Source organism: Stenella coeruleoalba (genome assembly GCF_951394435.1).
Source record: "Stenella coeruleoalba genome assembly, chromosome: 8".
In the NCBI taxonomy this organism is placed as follows: Eukaryota; Metazoa; Chordata; class Mammalia; order Artiodactyla; family Delphinidae; genus Stenella; species Stenella coeruleoalba.
The window spans coordinates 27,446,776-27,466,603 of NC_137154.1; the positions used below are offsets into that span (position 1 = coordinate 27,446,776).

Here is a 19,828-nt window from a genome sequence, read left to right on the forward strand (position 1 = left end):
TTATCAGTCGGTCATCAAAATATCACCCTGAAAGGAATTTTAACATAAGATCACATAAATGTCAAAAAACAAGTTAGAAAAATAGCTAATGTTATAATTAATATATAGACTATGATGCTGCTTTACTAAAGGTGAAGATGTTAAAATAAAAAATGAAGTAAGAGGATAAGTACGTTGTTTCTAGGAATATTCCATCCCTCCTTCTGGAACTTATTAGTCAATTTCCCTAAGATGCCAGAAGGTTCTAGAAGATTTTTTAAATGTAATTGTGTGATTAATCACCTATACTTACTATTTTATTAATGAAGTCCTTGGAGATAGAAGAGAAAAATATATGCCTGTGGTTTCAACCACTGATGTTTTTCAGAGTTCAAATATTATATTATAGTGTTCAAATATTATAGTGTTCAAATATTATATTTTCATCTTCTCTTTCTCTCTCTCTCTCTCTCTCTCTCTCTCACACACACACACACACACACACACACACACTCCATTTCTACCTCTTTTCCTCTTTGGTTCTCTTCCAGAGGCTGCTCTTTCAGTGACAGACATCTCCATGGGCTGTTCTTTGTGACCACCGGCTGCGCTGTGAGAACTGTTTTGGTCTGGCTTTTCTTCATGCCTGTCAAAGGCCACAGAGTGTTGGAGTCTGAAAACACAGCCCAAATCAGCATGGTCCCCAGAGACTCCCAATACATCTCAATAAAACTTTCAATGATCTCCATTTTACACATAGCATTTCTGTTGTGGATGACACACCTCATCTGAACAAATTATATCGAATAGTACCTTAAGTGAAAAGGTTCGTTCGAATAGGGATGATACAGAGAATTACCTCTAATACCTTGTTTTTTTAATTTCCCGTTATGAATAAAACCACTACTAAAACCCAAGAAAAATCATATACATTCCTTTCAAAAGCACAAAGGTCCTAAAACCTTTGATTTGAAAACCCCTTGTGGCCCCAGCATTTTAAGCCATCTTGCAGAATGTTTTATGTGTAAATATACTTGTTAGGACTATTTTTCCAAAGAAATGATTATTAAGGTCCATTAGTGAAACACCTTTCTATTGATGAATTTTGGAGGTATTGCTTTACTCTTTATTTGTTGGGTCTGTTTATCTAGTTTTATTAGCAACTTGTTGCTGGATTCTTATGTATTAATTCAGTGCAACAGTAAGGATTTTTTTGTGTTACGTTAGTATGAGGCTACTTTTAAAACTTTATATTTTTACCTCTGTGTAAGTACAGTACTGAGGAACTAAAGGACATACATAACTCTCAATCTATCATCTGCATTCCCTTTGCATTAAGTGTAACACTGGCACGAAAATCAGAGCCCCAGCTGCAATTTTTCCAGCTGTCTCTGTCACCCTGTGATTTTTCGGTACAAATTTTCTAGCCTGTTTGAAAAGGCAGGCTTCTACCCCCTTCTTTGATTGTGCTCAGGCATTTGTCCAGCCTGAGACATGGATTAATATGAACAGAATCACAGACTTTTCTGAACATAAGTCATTTACGTGTGTTTAGTGGCAAATACCGAGCAAGAAAAAAGCAGACCGCAGTTGCCTTTGTACAGAGTCTGGGTAGGTTTTGATTTCACTCAGAGTCAAGAACAAAGCAACCTCTGACTTTTCCTCAAACTCAGCCTGTATGGAATGACTTCTAATGACTTCACGAACTGCTAGCCTTCAGATGACTGGAGCATTTTCCGCTTTTTAAGTTTTCCTCCTTCTATGACGTTTTATGATTATACCTTATGGTGCAGTTCTATTTTTGTTCTTCATGATTTTCTGAGTGCTTTAAGTTTAGAGGGAATTTTTAAAAATCATTTGGCCACCATCAAACGTGCTCCTCAGTTTGGGGATGATGTGGAGTGAGACTTTAAGCATCGTGCCAACACCAAACATGGCATTCCCTATTGAATGAGCCAAATCCATCCCCTGAGTCTGAATAATTTAGAGGAGACGTGATGTCATTGTCTACTTAGAGATAAATGGAAAGGAGTCTGGGTGTAGACTTTTGGAGTGGCCTTTGTAATAACAGTAATTAAAAAGAGCATTACCTCATATATTTAAACTTTTCGTACATACCATGTGCTTTTCTCATTTTTACCCAATATTACTCAAAAAGGGCTAGTAGTCCTGTGTCATTATTTTTGAAGCACTGTTCGATGACACTGGTTTTAACAGTTTCTCACAGTTCACTGCTTCAGTTTTCATCAAATTATATTTCTAGTTACAGTAGACACTTTCATCGTCAATTTCCGTATGCCTCAAAGATATGCGAGGACCAGTTAGCTAATTGTGAATTTGGATACCAGATAATAGGTGCTGTAGAACATGTTTTTCTCTCAGTACAACCTTTTCTAAAATGAAAATCTTAGACTCCACTAGGCAAACTCCTTGACACCCAAACACACTCATATTTCTTTAACTAAATTAGCTTGTGCGTATGGGGAAGGTTGAGGATCACCACAGACTATTTAATTTTGACGTGCAAATCTTGTAATAAGATAAACACTAGTCATATACACTTCCATATACTTCATATCCCAACTGGTAGAAACGCAGCAGTCATACAATTTGCCAAAGAAATGCCAAGTTCCAAAGAATTGCCAAGTTCCAAAGAATTCTTAAATCCTCCCTCCTTTAAGTTCTACAACTTTCCCATGTTATTGCCATCACGTTTTGAACCTCCTGTTGTCAGATGAACACTACAGATTAGGGCCCATTATATATTCTAGACAGCTCTGAAGTATGCAAATAAGTGTTATATCAACAATTGGTAGTAAAGTTTAAATATCAATTAGTCATCATTCTCAACAAACTATCAGCTTATTTGTTTTGTTTATGAATTTAAACAACATAACCAAAAACTGACTGCAGCTAGCAAAACATAAAATCCCTAATTTGCTTTTTAGAATATTGCTTTTGCCTCAAAAATTATTTTTTATTAATAATATGACAATAAGACCACATCTCTTGGTCTTTCAAAGATCAATTCAATCATTCCCATAAATGTGAATATCAGAGAGATTTTCTTAATATGTTTTAGGACTATTGACTCCTTAAAGGAGCATCTTTTAAAGTAATCTTTATGGTTATAATATGTGTGCAGTGTCCTGAAATGGAATATGGACTGTTAGGTATTCTAAACTTATAACATGCATAGCACTTCTTTTAATGAAAGTTCTATAGAGCCATAGAAGGATGTTTAATGACATGGAAAGATGTTCACAGTATCTATTCAGTTGAAAGAACAGGTTATATAGGTAATGGGATATGAGGAAGAAAGAGGGGAACTTTTATTTCCTAATGTACTTCAGTATTTAATTTATTTACAATGGCAGTATATTAATTTTGTATTAAAAAGATTTAGAAATGTATTACAAAACTGTATAATAATTACTTGATATGTATCATACATTATTCTAAGGTCTTAAAAAATACTAACTCATTTAATCTTGTAACAACTCTACCAAGTAGGTACTTTTAATATCTCCTTTTTACAAATGAGGAAACCAAGGCACAGAGGGTTTAAGTAATTTACCCAAGGTCACGCAGGTAGTAAGAGGCAGGCAGAGGTGGGATTCTAATCTTGCTTTGCTCTCAACTACTACAATATACACTTAACTGTGTTCCCAATTTTCTTCCATTTTTGTAAAATACATTTGACTGAAAAACTATATAACCAAGTGTTAACAGTAAATATTTCTGAATGATGAAATTACAGCTATTTTAAAATTTTTTCTTTTTGCTTATTTGTATTTTCCAATTTTCACAAAACAATGGATAGAAAAGGAAATAATATTGAAAAGGAAAAAAATAATCTTTTTACAGTTCCTTCTGTACTGAGCATGAAATAGGGATTTTGATCTATCACTGTAATTTTTTTAAAACGACCTTCCTGTAAACCTTCCTTTTATTTTAGAATCTAGTAAAACCATGTCCCGTAGACCTTGGCTATTCATCTCTTCTCTTGTGTGCAGATTTTGCTCTGTTTACAGATGGTCACTATGGGGAATCATGAGGACAGAAGAAGAAACTGATGGAACTTTCAAAACGTAGACGTTCCAAGAAAGGGGTAAATTTTGAAAACATGGTTGCCATTATAAATGTCCTTAAAAGTTTATATATATTTCCATTGCATCTTTTCTTGGCAGCCTGACTTGCTAAGAGGGGCCATAGTGACTTAGTTTCCACCAATCAGGAAGCCAATAATCAGAACGCCTTCACAGTGGGTTTGTGGGTTTGTGATTGGGTCCACGTGGAATAATCCTGCACCAAAAGAACAATATTCTTACTTGTAATCAGTGTCTATGTATTTCCTCTGAGAGCATATCTGTTTCTTTGAATGTTTCACTTAAAAAACAACCATTTTATAAGAATCACTTAGAATATTGTTTGGAATATTAAATAGAAGTGAACTAACTCCAATAAAGACAGATGTGGAATTGACGTAGCATCTAAAAACTTCAAAGGAAAACAGAAATACACTTCTTGCATTTATATTTCATACAAAATAAGACAAGTCCATATGTGGACCAAAAATAGGTGTGGGACATTGAATGAGGGATAATGTTCTAGAATCTGTATGTTTGAAAAAAGTTAATGACATTTTATGCCAGGACTGTATTTCATACTGCAGTTCCTCATGACAAGATGGGATTCCAAAAGATGTGTACAGAACAGAATGAAGTTGGCTTGGAGACATGGGAAGGGTGCACTACGAGTAGAATGAGGGGCTTAAAAAAGGAAGTCGTTGGGTAAGTATAGCTCTCAGCCTCTCTGGCTGGGTACTGCCACACCTTCAGACACTATTTCAAGATTCTGGTACTCTTTGTTTTTATTACGTAAACTGTATTCAAATCTCTTAATTCCATTCACGTCTCTCCATGTCTCATCTCCTCCAAACTGTTCTGCTAGAGGCTACCATCACCTCCAGCCCAAAGACTGCGAGAGCTTCCGAATGTCCTCCCAAAGTTCACTCTAGCCCCCTAAAATCCATTCTCCACGCTGGGGCAAGAGTGACCTTTGCAAAACATAAAACTAATCATGTTAGCCTTTCTACTTAAGATCCTTAAACAGATTCCAGTTGCCCTCAGAATAAAGTCAAACATCTTCAACAAGACCTTAGTTGTGACCTTCAAATGTTTTTAACTTGGCCCTTCAGTTCTGGCCTCTGCCTACAGATCCGGATCCAGACCCCTCTGGAACTCAGCAACCCGCCACACTGCTTTTCTTTTTCCTATAACATCCTTGTATTCCTTTCCTCCATCAGGGAGTCTTCACTCAGAGGAGGAAAAGTACCCCTATTTTAAGTTTTCTTTGTACCAGTTGCCTCTCCTTTTCTTAGATACAATTTTTATTTATTTATGTGATTATTTAAAGTCAGTCTCTCCCCAGGCTCATTAGATTACCTACTTCATATGTGGGAGGAAACTCTTGCTTTTTGCATCATTAGTCCATCGGCATGGTTTGAGTACTCTGCCTGTCACAGAGCAGAGCTTTAAAAGTATTTTTTGAATAACTGAACATTATTATTACTGAGAGAAATGGGGTTTAGATTCTGTTGGTCTCTCAAAGTCAATTTTTAAAAAAATGTATTCATTCATTTATTTATTTTTGCTGAGAGGGAAAATTACATTATACATTGCTTAATCAAAATATTGATATATCTTATACTAGCTTGTCAAACTGAATTATTAAACTTGAAAAACCCCACATATGTTTTCTTTAATCTGGTTATTATGGGTTTTCCACACTGCCCATCTTTCAAAAGAGATTACTTTGGCTTTTACTTCAATGAGATTGCTCGTCTTCCACCACGACAAGCCTATCCCAAGTACCACTAAATTCTATCCCACTTTTCCAGAACTGGGACCATGATATGATATAGGGAAGGACTCAGCAAACACTAATTGATAACAGAGATCACGCAAGTCTGTTAGGCTAGAAAGCACACCAGCACATGCTCAGTATCTTGTTAAGATATTTTTTTGAAACTGATTATTAAAATTATTACATAAATAATACTCATCTCTTTTGTTGATACATGCTAAACATTAGCTAGTAAGTATGGTAAGAATTAGCGAGTGTTTTGTAAAATTTTAAGATTTCCACTCTCTCCATCTTTATTATTTAAGCTGCTGGCAAAGCTGGATCAAATTTAGTCTTTCTAAGATAATGCCTATAAAATTTATTTTATGAAATAAAATTTCATGGGTTCTAGTGTTTCTTGAATCTTTCTTAGTCATACACGTTTTTATTGGATAACCAAAAGGAAATTTTAAATAAGAAGGACAAAAGCCATAATTTATATATTTATTTTGAGCACTTCAAAAAGGATCTATCAAAGAATCAGGTTAATCACATAATTTTCTTTTGAGACTATATTTTGGTATATTATGTCTGTAAATTTTAAGATACAAAATTTTTTTTTTCTTCTGCATCCTGCTGTGTTTAAAAAGAAGGCTGCCTTTAAATGGATGGGACACATAAAAATCTTCAGCTTCTCTATGAGAAAATCAACTTATGAAGCAGTCTTATGTACTATTTCATGCTTTTGAAGACAGTAACAAACCCCTTTAATTGTACTATTTGAACTCCGTAGGAAATCCTTAGCTCTTATCCTCCATGCTGGTCTCATGATATCACTTCCGTTCCTGCATATCTGGTATGGATTTTCCTTCATTGTGTAGTAGCCTCAATCACTCATGCATTCTCTTACTCTCTTTCTCATTTATTGACTCATAAGATTGTTGAACAAATATTTCCAAGTTTCTACCAAGTGCATACATAGCACATAAGAATGAAAACCACAAAGGGATAGAGGGCATAGTTCTTCAGCTTGAGGGGGTTACAATGAAAACATTTAAAACAAACCAAAGAAAAAAAGTAAAAACTGTAGGAATTTAGAATAAAGTAAAGGTATTGGTTGGCTCAGATATTTTTCTAATTGTGTCATAATAGTTCTATTAACAGGCTCTGATTTCTGATAATATATATCTTAAGTTTTGCTGGAAAATGATTAAAATGCAACCAATTTAAAGAAAAAAAGAGGTAAAATAGTTGAATTTTTTTTCTGAAGAAGAGCTGCAGGGTTGAACCAAGCTTTTAGTTATACACAAGTATCCCTGAAGTATTGGAAAACTATTCTCATAGGGAGAATGAAAGCCAACTCCAAATAAAGTACTGAGCTTTCAAGGGAAGTAGCACTCACTTTCCAAGCTTCCACCTAAGGTTCTCCCACGCTCCTATCTCTCATTTTCTTCCCTAAATGCATTCTGAAATGATATTTTAAAAGATACTGCAGCAGGATATCAGGAAGTATATTTGCCAGTTCCTTCGATGAAATCACTGGAGAAAGGGTCCAGGTTTACATTCCATTAAAGGAAAAAATGTGTAATATTTGCATAGAGGCAAGCATAAACTTGGCATTTGATTTTCATCCTTCTTTTGTTTTCTATTAGAAGCAATAAAAATTGAATTTAACAACAAAAAAAATGGAGCTTACAGCCTCACTTATCTTAAAAAAAAAACACCACCAAAACTCCCGGAATATAACATTCAAAATTTGGTATAATGAGGTTTGATGTTTCCAAGCTAATGTCAGGGGACAGACATGGTTTACATCCACTCATTTTAAAACAAGTTTTTAGTGTAGGTAGCTATGCTGGTAGAGAATATGATTTGACAAAATGCAATATGTTCAAAACCATGGGATGAGAATTATTTGAAAAGTGAGTTCCTTTTTGTCCTAATTTATTATTTAAATTCACTTATACTTCTCCAGCTTCTTTATTTTGGTAGACAAATGGAAATAAACATTCATAACCTTAATACAGGTTGGTCACCAACTCTCAGTGGATAACTGATTAGCAGGGACACAGTAGAGGTTGACTTCTTCCTACACTGCAAGTTACGATTTTAACCTTTTTTTGCCTCAATTTTTCCCCATTCAATAAAATGATAAAGAAGTTTTCATCAACTTTGTAAAGGATCACTCACTTGATTTTTTTTATAGCATTAAGTATCCCATGAAATGTGCCACTAAAGTAGAACAGGTTTTTATTTGTTTTTTTGTGTGCACGTTACTTAGATCTAGGATCATGCGCAAGCTAGTTTTCCTTTTTTGATTGACTATCAGGTTGTTTGTTTTCTAAAGGAAGAAAACCACAGAAATAATTTGGCTGGTGCAGATTTATTTTTGACTGATTAAATCAGTCAAAATCAGTTGAAAAATTTTAACCATGTGGATAAGGGGTGTACTGCTAACTCATAGAAGAAAGAAAACAAAACCAAGCATTTCTTCAAAAACATGATTCCAGTCAGTGTTTGCTGCTGGGCTGGAAATCAAAAACAAAATATAAAGGAGCCCCTCCCCATCTTTGGCATTCTTTAACGCCAATGCCACTTGCTGTGGTTTATGCTGGGCGAGGAAAGTGACTGTCCTCTTGCTCCCAGCACATGTGACAAGTACGGACACTCTGGACATACTGTACAACAAAAGAAATACATTAGCAAGCCCTTCATTTCTACTCAGGCATAAGACATACCTTACTTCAAATTCAAGTGCCAGCAAAAAGAAACTCAAAATGGATTCGAGACCTAAATGTAAGGCCAGACACTATAAGACTCTTAGAGGAAAACATAGGCAGACACTCTATGACATAAATCACAGCAAGATCCTTTCTGACCCACCTCCTAAAGAAATGGAAATAAAAACAAAAATAAACAAATGGGACCTGATGAAATTTAAAAGCTTTTGCACAGCAAAGGAAACCCTCGAAAAGACAACCCTGAGAATGGGAGAAAATGTTTGCAAACGAAGCAACTGACAAAGGATTAATCTCCAAAATTTACAAGCAGCTCATGCAGCTCACTAGCAAAAAAACAAACAACCCAATCCAAAAATGGGCAGAAGACCTAAATAGACATTTTTCCAAAGAAGATATACAGATTGCCGACAAACACATGAAAGGATGCTCAACATCACTAATCATTAGAGAAATGCAAATCAAAAATACAAGAGGTATCATCTCACACCGGTCAGAATGGCCATCATCAAAAAATCTACACACAATAAATGCTGGAGAGGCTGTGGAGAAAAGGGAACCCTCTTGAACCGTTGGTGGGAATGCAAATTGATACAGCCACTATGGAGAACAGTATGAGGTTCCTAAAAAAACTAAAAATAGAACTACCATATGACCCAGCAATCCCACTACTGGGCATATACCCTGAGAAAACCGTAATTCAAAAAGGGTCATGTACCACAATGTTCATTGCAGCTCTATTTTCAATAGCCAGGACATGGAAGCAACCTAAGTGTCCATCAACAGATGAATGGATAAACAAGATGTGGCACATATATACAATGGAATATTACTCAGCCATAAAAAGAAACGAAATTGAGTTATTTGTAGTGAGGTGGACGGGCCTAGGGTCTGTCATACAGAGTGAAGTAAGTCAGAAAGAGAAAAACAAATACTGTATGCTAACACACATATATATATAGAATCTAAAAAAAAATGGTTCTGAAGAACCTAGGGGCAGGACAGGAATAGAGACGCAGACGTAGAGAATGGACTTGAGGACACGGGGAGACGGAAGGGTAAGCTAGGACGAAGTGAGAGAGTGACATGGAGATATATACACTACCAAATGTAAAATAGATAGCTAGTGGGAAGCAGCCGCATAGCACAGGGAGATCAGTATAGCACAGGGAGATCAGTTCCGTGTTTTGTGACCACCTAGAGGGGTGGGATAGGGAGGGTGGGCGACTGGGAGATGCAAGAGGGAGGAGATATGGGGATATATGTATATGTATAGCTGAGGGTGGGAGGGAGACGCAAGAGGGAGGAAATATGGGGATATATGTATAGCTGATTCACTTTGTTATACAGCAGAAACTAACACACCATTGTAAAGCAATTATACTCCAATAAAGGTGTTAAAAAAAATTCAAGTGCCAGGAAAGCCCATTGTAAAAGGGACATATTTTCAAGTGAATTCTGTTTGATCTTTTTTTATAGGGGCTCCAACCAGCCTCTCTCCCTTCCTCCCCAGACCCTGGAAACCAATTAGTCTCAGCACAGAGGCCACAGACCAGGCTGAAACGGTTCCTTTTTATTTTTAGGGGATATAATTTCAGCCAGGATGTCTAGTCAGTTGTCACATAGTATACCTAGCACACTTCTCCCTCTCACACACATCCATTGGATTTCCCTTTGGAGAATGCCTAGATTTTTGAGTCTGCCTCCTGGAAAGGAATTAGAGCTGGTTGGCGTCCAGATCCTTCAGCTCTGACAATGGCATAACATCCCAGGGCCACCTCATCTTTCACAGTCAACACCACCAACCAAGTTTTCTAAAAGCCTTCTCTTCCTTGTCCTCTGTCTTCTAGCATTTCAGCCGCTTTTCTTTTCCTTACGTGTTTGCCTACAATTCTGAAAACCTTTTCTTCCATAACCCAAAGTAGCAGAGAAAAAAGGACAAACTTTTATTTTCACGTTTTTGAATTGCTTATCCTTTGGGAGAAATGTGCCCCAAACACAAAAATGGAAACAATTAGTCTTTGCCTCTCCTTGCCTCCATATACTGAACCTGCCGTAATTCATGGAGGTGAAAGAAATTATCAGCTGGATTGGCCTAGGAACAACATCGCAGAAAGAAAGGGGTGTGTGTGTGTGTGTAGAAAGGGGTGTGTGTGTGTGTGTGTGTGTGTGTGTGTGTGTGTGTGTGTGTGTGTGTGTGTGTGTGTGTGTGTGTGGTGTGTGTGTGTGTGTCTGGCGAGTTGAAAGGCTTGAGAAAAGGGAGCATAGCTCTCCCCCAGGAAAGTCTAAGCTCAGCAGACGGGGAGGGGGACCCAGGGTCGCCTTCCCTGGTTTCAGCGCAGGGCCCGAGCCGCTCCCCTTGCCCCCGAGGCAAGCTCTGCGCCCTGGAGCTGTGCCAGGACTGCAGACAGCGCCTGGCAGGTCGGTGGGTGGGGGGCCTGGGGCCTGGGTGTTCCTGGGTGTTCCCTTTGCAGAAGACGCCCATTTGGAGGGAAAACTCCATTTATTTTCCTGGGGCTCCGTAGCCCCCCTCCCCGGTCCCCTATCATTTTTACGCTGATCGCACTCCTGATGATGAACTTGCAGCTCAGCTTCCTGCCGCCTGCTTGACCCGGGAGCACCAGCAGGCTGCCGGCCTCGCCCTCAGCTCCCTCCTCCTCTTGCAACCCCGGGGCCTCAGGGCGCCAGTGGGGGTTCGAGTGGGCCGGGGCAGCAGGAGGGGCGCGCGGGGGCGCGGGGTCCCGCCGGGGAGCGCGCACAGAGCGGCGCCTCGGCCGCCCTGCTTCCTGGAGCTGTGCTCCTTTGACCCCAGTGGCAGTCCCTGTCACTGCACCGCTCTCGCTCCCTCCGGCTCGCCGCGCCCTCGCTCCCTCTCTTCGCCCCCTCGCTCGCTCTCTCCCCAGATCGAGGCTGCTCCCGTCCTTTCTCCCCCGCGCCTCCCTCTCGTGCCGCGCCCCCCGGCCCCCAGCCCCAGCCCGCGGCGGGACCTCTGGGGTCGAAGGTTCTGGCCCGCCCGCGCCCCTCGCCGCCCCCGCGCGCCTCCCGCCGGCTCCTGCTGCTTCGCGATGGATCGCCTGCTCGCCGGGCGCTGAAGGCATCCCCAGGACCCGGAGCGCAGCCCGGGAAAGGTAATCCGCCCCGGGAAGGGAGGCGGAGGGCGGGGGAGGGGGAGGAGGCGGCCGGGCGCCCGGTGCCGCGCGCGAGAGGAAGGGAAAAAAATGCACACACAAAGCGGAGCCCGGGTGCGAGGTGCCTTGTCAGCGGCGCGTGCGAGGGGCTCGGAGGCTGCGGACCGCGGCTGCCCCGGTGCCCCTGACATTCTCACAAGCCGGCGCTTCCCGGGCAATTCGGAACCCGAGGAGGGCTTATTTTCAACCCCCGAGCGAAAGCGAATTCTTTTTTAGGAGCTGTCTCCCTCCCACTCCCCATCTTGACCCTCTGCCCTTCTCCCCTCCCCCCCCCAGTCCTCGGCCCTCGACCTCCCGGGGTCCTCACCTCGCGGCTCCCTCCTCCGCCGGGATTTCTTAGGAGGGAAGGAGGGGGTGTCGGCGAGGGGCGGCGGCGAAAGCCCGGCAGCGGGGATGGGGGTGGGGACGAGGGCTCGGCGAGCTGTTTACTAGAAAGTCCCGGGGTTATGTGTTCGAGCCGCCCCGGCCTAGGCCCGGGTGCATTGTGTTGGCCCGAGCCCCGGGCGCCCGCGGCGGCCCGAGCGAGGTGCGGTGGCCAGGAAGGCGCCGCGCAGCTTTGTGCTCGGGCTGCGCTCCGCGGCCGCCCCCGGGCCGCCCGCGTGCGCGCCGCTCTCGCGCGGGGCTGTTTCTCACTCTCTCCCGGCGCCCCAACCTCGCTCTCCCCCGCCGCCTCCGGTCTCCACGATCGTAGCCTGCAGATCGAGCAGGCGACCCGGGCTGGGCTGCGGGGGACGAGCAGCGAGAAAAAGTAACCGTTGCCGCCCGATTTCTTCCCTTGAGAGGCAGGAGTTTCTATGCTATTTACATGTAACAGGGTTATCTTTGTAAAGCCTTTGAATTACAAGGTTTGCGGCCTAGGAGGTAGAGGGGGCATTTTCCTGGAGGTTGGGGAGGGGATTAGAATCTACCAGCAAGGAAGGAAATTAAGGATGCTCCAGTGGGGTAGATTTATTACCACATTCCTCCCCAACACACCCGAAATTAAGTGCAAATGCGGGTCATGAAAAATGTGTAATTGACTTGAGATGCTGCAAACAAACACAAACAGGTCATGGTGGAAAAAACAAGCAAAACTTTAAGTGCAAGAAAAGATTTCCAAAGGGGGGGGGGAAATCCGTGGTCTCCACACCCCCTTCCAACGCTCGCTGGCTCCCTCCCTTTCTTTCTCTGCCGCTCCAGGGAAGCAGCCCCGCAGCTCCGGGGCAGAGAGCAGGGAGGCGGTGGCGGCTCCGGGCGCGGGCTCCGCTCTGAGGGTTCGGGGATGCCAACGCGCCCTGGAGGCTGACGTCGGGGGCGTGGGGCTGTGATGCTCGAGCGAGGATGGTGCGGTGTCAGAGCCATTGGCCGCCGGTGGTCATCAATCAATTCGGGGCTGGGGGAAAGGTAGAGAAAGAAAGGCGCCCAACGGAGCCTGGGGCCGCGAGCGCCAGCGCCAACAGTGCCAGAAGCGGCGGCCTCAGCGGAGGCGACGGCGGTGGCAACGGGGGACTGAGCGAGTAAGGCGAGCTGGTGCTCCAGGAAGGAAGGGGGAGCTGTAGTCCGGACAAGCCGGCCGTGAGCCGGGAGGGCAGGGCGCGCGCGAGTGTGTCAGTGTGTGTGTGTGTGTGTGTGTGTGTGTGTGTGTGTGTGTGTGTAGTTGCTGACCACCCCCAACTGCCCACCCTAGATTTAAAACAAACACACCAATCCAAAGTAGAGAATTCCGCGCCCCCCGCCCCACCATATATAGGCTCTACGCGTTGCCAGAGGCGCGGGAGAAAAGTCCTGCCCTTTCTTTCCGAAAGAATGTGCCAGCCGGGTGTCCGCAGTGCTGGAGACAAGTTCAGGTGTAAGTGCGTCGGGAGGGAGGGCGCTCTGTGGACTGAGGCACGTGGAACTTTGTGCATCCGTCTAAACACCTTGCTGGAGAAGCCGCCCGGAAGGCTTCTGGGCATCGCTCCGGAATACAGGGATGAGTAACTGGAGATGGGCATGAAAGAGTAAGGGCGTGAGTTGAGAAAGCACTCGATCTGTGCTGCAGAGGGAGGAGAAAGCGAAATTTGGCGGAGTCGGAGCAGGCGAGTCCCGAAGTCTGGCCAGGCTGTCGGGCGGTCTTCTTAGGGGTAGTGAATAAAATGAGCATCCTTGTTTAAACGAGGAAATCACGGGCTCCTTTCTCATAGGCTGTGCCGTGCGGTGCTCGGGCAGAGAGGTCATGAGTTGTTGCTTTGAAAACTCTTGGTAAATTGGACTTCTGGTGTCTAGGAGGTGGAGACAGTTATTTAATTCCTCAGCTTTTAATCCCTTCATTGCCAGCAGACTTTAAAAGCGTTTCCCACTAGATTCCTGAAAAAGAACATTCCAAGTTGCACAGCTTAAGGCACAGGATAAGTGATTGCTGTCTAGGAAATGCAAAATGTGCTCACATGATTTTTTTTTTAAAGGGAAAATCAAAGTAGCACCAGCATGAATGTTTGGCAGTGTCACATTTTTCTTTAGGATTCCTGGCATTTAGTACTGGGTTCCTTTGTTTTATAGAGCAAATGTATTGAAGTATAAAAATGGAAATTTTAAAAAAGAATACTGGTCTCTGTAAATATTATACATAAAGTAATGTAAGTGTGATGAGGATGAGCTGCTCCAAAATCTGATTATTTGGAAGGCTTTACTGACTAAATATGTGAAGCAAGGTGATGCAGGTTCTTGGTAGTTTTAGGTGGTGTATCATTCTGTCTTGTTTCAAGCTTTTTCCAGATTTCTCAGGTTAGAGGAGGGAGTTTACCAAAAAAAACACAAAAAACAAAAAGGCCTTTCCCATGTATTGGTGTTTCCTATTCTTGGGATATGATCATCTTGTGATGTGAGTGGGGGTGAACATAGCATTTTTAAAAAATAAGCTTTTTCTTGATTTGTCTATAAAGGTTCCTGTGAAAGTTTTGAAGCTCTCTGCCTCAGTCTGACATTTTCTTCAAAGGACTCCAGTTTAAAGAAGATAGACACTGCAGGTGCACTGTTTCGATAAAACATTTGAAAGAGAACATGGTAAAGATGAATTCAAATGAGGTGCCAGCCACCCATTTCGCCTTTCCGAGTAACAGGGGCCTGTGCTTGCTGAAGAGGCACAGATCTCACTTGATAGAAAAGGCAAAATCCCATGTTGACTTTAGGGTACAGTGGACCATATAGGAGTGCAAACTGATCACCTTCTAAGTTCCATCTTTTCTGGGCTTCAAACGGGAGGGTCTGATGCTAACTACTGTAAGTCATTGCCTAGATATTTACATAACAGGAATGTATCTTTCATTTGTAGGCCATTTTGCTTAGTTTAATTAGCGAGTTTACTCCAGAAACATTTAAACTGTTTCTGGCACCCGGTGCAGAGATTGTTACTGAGAGGTCACAATGGTCTAGACATGAATTTTGCTTCTCTTGCTTCTTGATGTTCTGTATTTCACACAATAGACATTGATGGCAGGAACATAAGAATTCTCATGTAATTTTTACACCACTCTCTAATTTATGCAAACACTAAGTTCTTGCAGTCTGAAAATGTGTATTTTTTCCCCTCTGTGCTTTGATGGCTAACATTCTTTTTAATGACAGTCATTTCTATAACAGGAAGATGTTTTCATTTGTTTTTACTTTTCAGCGTGGTGCAATTATGCAGTTTTGCGCTTCAGTCGTGTCTCTCTGTACTTTGTGTCTCAAAAGAGAATTACAGTACTTAGAACAGGACTGCAATTTGAAGCAGGTGTTGTGTTTTACTGTTATGCAAAATAACAGTAAAATATAATTGTGGGGGAAATTAAGGAAACAGCTGCAAACTTGGTATGAAAACTGCTACATTATGATTTGTAAGCAGTTCTTATAGATATCTTACATCAGAGGAATGGGGAAAGATTTTAATTTGTTAATCCTACTGGCCTGGTTGTCTGTCAGCTAGCGCTTAGAGGACTCATACCTCCCATGAAGTCAGGAAGAAGAAAGAGAACCCTAAGTGACACTTTGTTTAAAATGCCAGAGCATGAGGGATTCATTTCTTGGCGGTGCTGTTGTGCATTAGGAATGCAGGCAAGGTGGGTGTTATTTAGCTTGCTTTGCTCATATGAAGAAGGCAATGATTTGAGTAGAATGCTGTGGAATTTCTTAGCCCAGCTAGCATATGGAGGACTACACAAGCCCCGGGTTGTAAAATAATAAAATAAATGGCCTATGGCAGGCCATCTGCCTTTTGCTTGGTATTTAAGGTGTTTCATGCCAAATTTAAATCTAATCCTATTATTCTAAATATTTTTATTTGAGATAGCAGCTAAGATTCCCAGAGCTTAATGGTGCACATGGTGAAAGTATTCTAATGTGGAGCACTTGAAGTAAGAAGGCGGGTTACCTAAGGGTTATCCAGGGAGCTGCTGCCCGCTTCTTTACAATTTCACTGATCAATTGCAGCAGCAACCAAGCAGGGGTGTGCTCTGTTCAGTCTTTGCACACTTGGTATAAAAATAAGCATCCTCATTTCCGAACCCAGTGCAGCAAATAATATATTGACATTTATACAAAGAATCAAAAAGAACAGAAACATTTTTTAAAGTATGAAACCAGCTACTGAGAATTATGCAGCACCAAGCAGGAGTGAAGCGGTAGATTCAGTGACCACCCTCCTTTACCTCTCCTTCTGGGCTCCAAGAGGGGCGGTAATGAGCGCATCCAAAATGGTGGTCCAAGCCTGCATGTATTTGACTTTCCTCTGAGTAACTGGAGGGTTTAAAGAAATTATATTACATTTAGCAAGAAGGATTTGCCTTCCATAAAGTTCTTGGCCAGAGTGGAATCCATATATATATACCAAGATTTGAGCACCTATGTGTGTTGGGAGCCACTGTGAAAGAAAAAATTATATGTGATGTGTGTATATATTATGCGTGTATTACAGTTACAAACAGGTATCTGTTACGAGCACAGCATTTTAAATTTACATTTGGCATTGTGTTTTCTGGCTGTGCTAAGCACCGGGATTTCAAATTATTCTGTGACACCAACTTTGTACAGACCAAACATTCCAATTAGCAGGGAAGGTTTGGAAGATTCGCCACTTCGAGCACAAACCATTTATAGTTAGACACCATGGCAACTGTGGATGTGCCCCTTCCGTAATTCACGTTAAGTGCCATAATGATGATTAAAGAGGAAATCTTAGTTTGAACACCATTGAAATGGTTTGCTAGCAGCCAGCCTTATCATTCGGAGTGTCATGTCCATTCTGAAGTACATGCTGGGTGGAGAATTGGGAAAGGTTTTATCCATGAGGCAACCACACAGATTAAGATTTTTCCTGAACCAATTTCATGTCTAGGTGTCCCATCTGACATCGCTTAGAACATCCTCTTTTTCTTTGTTCTCATTTTTTTTCATTTGTTTTTTTCAGAAACACACAGCAGTATTGATGAGTAGACCCTTGGGTTCAGAGATTGGGCTGAAACGCACCATGCCTGCTTCCATCCTTTGCTCCGGAAAGTTGTGAATTGCTCATGCCTATAGGGAGGAAGGATGGCACATGGGATTCCTTCTCAAGGCAAGGTTACCATAACGGTGGATGAGTACAGCTCCAACCCCACCCAGGCATTCACGCACTACAACATCAACCAGAGCAGATTCCAGCCGCCACATGTACATATGTAAGTATCACTCATGAACTTAAAAAAGTTAGCCATCAGGAAACTAGAAATAAAATAAGAAATTCACTGGTGACTTCTGCCCAGGAGAATAAAAGGTGTATGATTCCCCAAACAGATGGGTATCTATGGTTCCAAGTACAACTCAGAGGAATCCTCCACGTTGGTGTAACGCTGAACTTTTCCAGAGTATGTACTTTCAACTACAATTTGGCATGAGATCTTCAGAGCCTCTGAGGGTTGCCCTCATTTTGTGTATAACAACAGAGAGGTTAAGGTATTTGCCTAATGTCACACAGTGAATTTTGGCAGAGTCTCCTGACCCCTAATTCAGTTTGCTTTATGTTATACAGCTTGCCTCCATGATGAAATATCTTTAAAATTTCTGTAGTTTCCCCCCGCAACACACACCTCACCCCCCCCCCCCCATCCCTTTACATTCAGCTGGGAAACAGGCCTAATTGGGACTAATTGTCCAGCCACTGCTAAATCCATCGTCTTGCGTGTTGCTCGTAGAACGTGTGCTGCATGCTACAGGACTCAAACAATATGGGGAACAAAGGATTAAGGGACAGTGGAACAGTTGGTTCCAGGAATTGTACTTTCCCCTCACTCCCTAATACTATTTAAGTCATGTCTCAGTTTAAACTGTTTCAGGAGCAAAGTGTGGGAGAAATCCAGAGGCAAAGATTTTGCAGCACCTGGATGCACACCAGCTTTTTTTCCGTTCCTCTGCTGCAGGATGTGCTGGGCTTTCAGCAGAAGGGGCAAAAGGTCACCATCTCCCTTGTTTATTCAAGGCCTGGTGCTCATTCTCTATTAGACTCTTCCAATGTCTAACATGAGTCTTTCACAGTAGGCCTAAACCCCTTTGCAAACCATTATATAGTCAAGAGAGAAAAGAGGTTAGGGCTCTGTTGAATGTTTTTGCCATTGCTGGCAAAATTGAACTCGGGGCACGTCCAAGTCACAAGCTCTTTTTTAAGTAATTGTTTTATTTGAGCATTTAAAAAAAAACAGTAGGTCTCCCCCCAACCCAACACGCACACACATGCGCACACACACACACTCTCAACCCCCCCCCCCCCCCAATTTAGAAACACTAACCAAACAAAAAGATCCTTCTCTTGACTGCCTGGGTAGTATAGTAAATACTGGGATGTTACTTCGCAAGTATGCAAATAGAGCTACTCAATTATCTATGATGGGAATTCTGCAAAAAAAAAAAAAAAAAAAAAAGGAGAAGAAAAAGAAAAATCCTTGCAAATGGTTAATGCTAAACTATTTCTAAGATTCTTCTACTTTCTTTAAATCAGAATATATTCATGATAATGAAGAATTCCTAACATGGTTTTAAGGAGAGGTTTTTAAGGGGAATAAGATTTTTCTTTGTTAAAATGGCTTTTCTGAACAATAACAATTCATTTCAAATATTCCTTTTATTCTTCTGCTTCTGATAATTTCTTTTTCTTCAAATATGTTATAGAATGTGTGCAAGCTGGGCTTAGGATTCCTTTAGCTCTGCTTTGCTGGTGTGACGTTTTGTATTAGAGAATCACAAAGCACTTTGTGGATTCTGTTTCCTCCCAGGCAAAAGAAAGTATATTTTGCCCCAGATTCCTTGGAAAATGACTGATAGGGAATCTTAGCTTATTCTTCGCTTGTTTGTAGCCCTAAGATTCCACTGGTGAACTGTGAATGCTCAGAGATATTTTAAAAATCATGTAACTTTAGGACTGATGTGCTTAGATCTAGCCATGAAAAGTTCGAAGGATCAAATTATACCTTTTATGAAAACAAGGCTTGAAAAATGGAGTTTGCAGTGGCAGCCTAGACAGCTGTGTAGCCCTTTTACCAGACTTCCTTCCTAGAAGTAGAGGATTCTTCCATGGTCAACTCCAGCTGGCCTTTTCACCTTCATCACCCACTAAGGGCTTCCCACCTGAACCCTTTGTTCCAGCCACGCATGTTGACTCTACCACCTGAGCACCCCGTGAGCCCTTTCCATCTCAATGCTTTTACTGTTTCTCCCAGCTGAGACACTCTTACACTCTGCTGAGAGCCAGTTCAGGCCCCTCTATGTCTAGGAAACCTCTTCTATCTCACCCAATCCAAAATGACTGTGCCTACCTACCCCCCCCCCCCACCAACACGATGTCCCTCGTCATTTGGTATTTACTTCAAACCAAACCTCTCACCCACCCGCCCTCTCTCTCAACTATATCATTCATTTCTTAAAGGCAGGGATTGAGCAGGTAACAGGTGCTTAGAAATGCTAATTGATTGCTTACTTGATTGATCCATTGATTTGATTGTGAATTGAGATGAGAAATTGTGATTGAGATTTGGAAATTTTCATTGGGATCCTTCTGTCCTGTCTTAATATTTTGAGTGTTTGTATGAACGTGTGTGCATGTTATCAAGATGC

The 19,828-nt window shown here is 42.0% G+C and overlaps 1 protein-coding gene and 1 long non-coding RNA gene across 3 annotated transcripts in view; one reads left to right on the top strand and one right to left on the bottom strand.

Annotated features, from left to right (window-relative positions):
• Positions 1-622, bottom strand: part of LOC307190200 — a 33,134-nt gene extending 32,512 nt beyond the window's left edge. The window contains exon 1 of the long non-coding RNA XR_013829438.1: positions 504-622. This is a non-coding gene — a long non-coding RNA (uncharacterized lncRNA). The remainder of the gene's footprint in view (positions 1-503) is intronic.
• Positions 623-11,417: 10,795 nt separating this feature from the next.
• The window catches only part of MPPED2 (metallophosphoesterase domain containing 2), a 174,213-nt gene continuing 165,802 nt past the window's right edge, over positions 11,418-19,828 (top strand). Inside the window, exons 1-2 of one of the 2 annotated variants that reach the window (XM_079928491.1) lie at positions 11,418-11,692; positions 17,154-17,403. In XM_079928491.1, the coding sequence (XP_079784617.1) occupies positions 17,276-17,403 (128 nt within the window). In that variant the 5' untranslated portion in view covers positions 11,418-11,692; positions 17,154-17,275. Of the gene's footprint in view, positions 11,693-12,638; positions 13,249-17,153; positions 17,404-19,828 lie in introns of those variants that run through there. The other variant, XM_079928490.1, reaches the window with a different exon arrangement.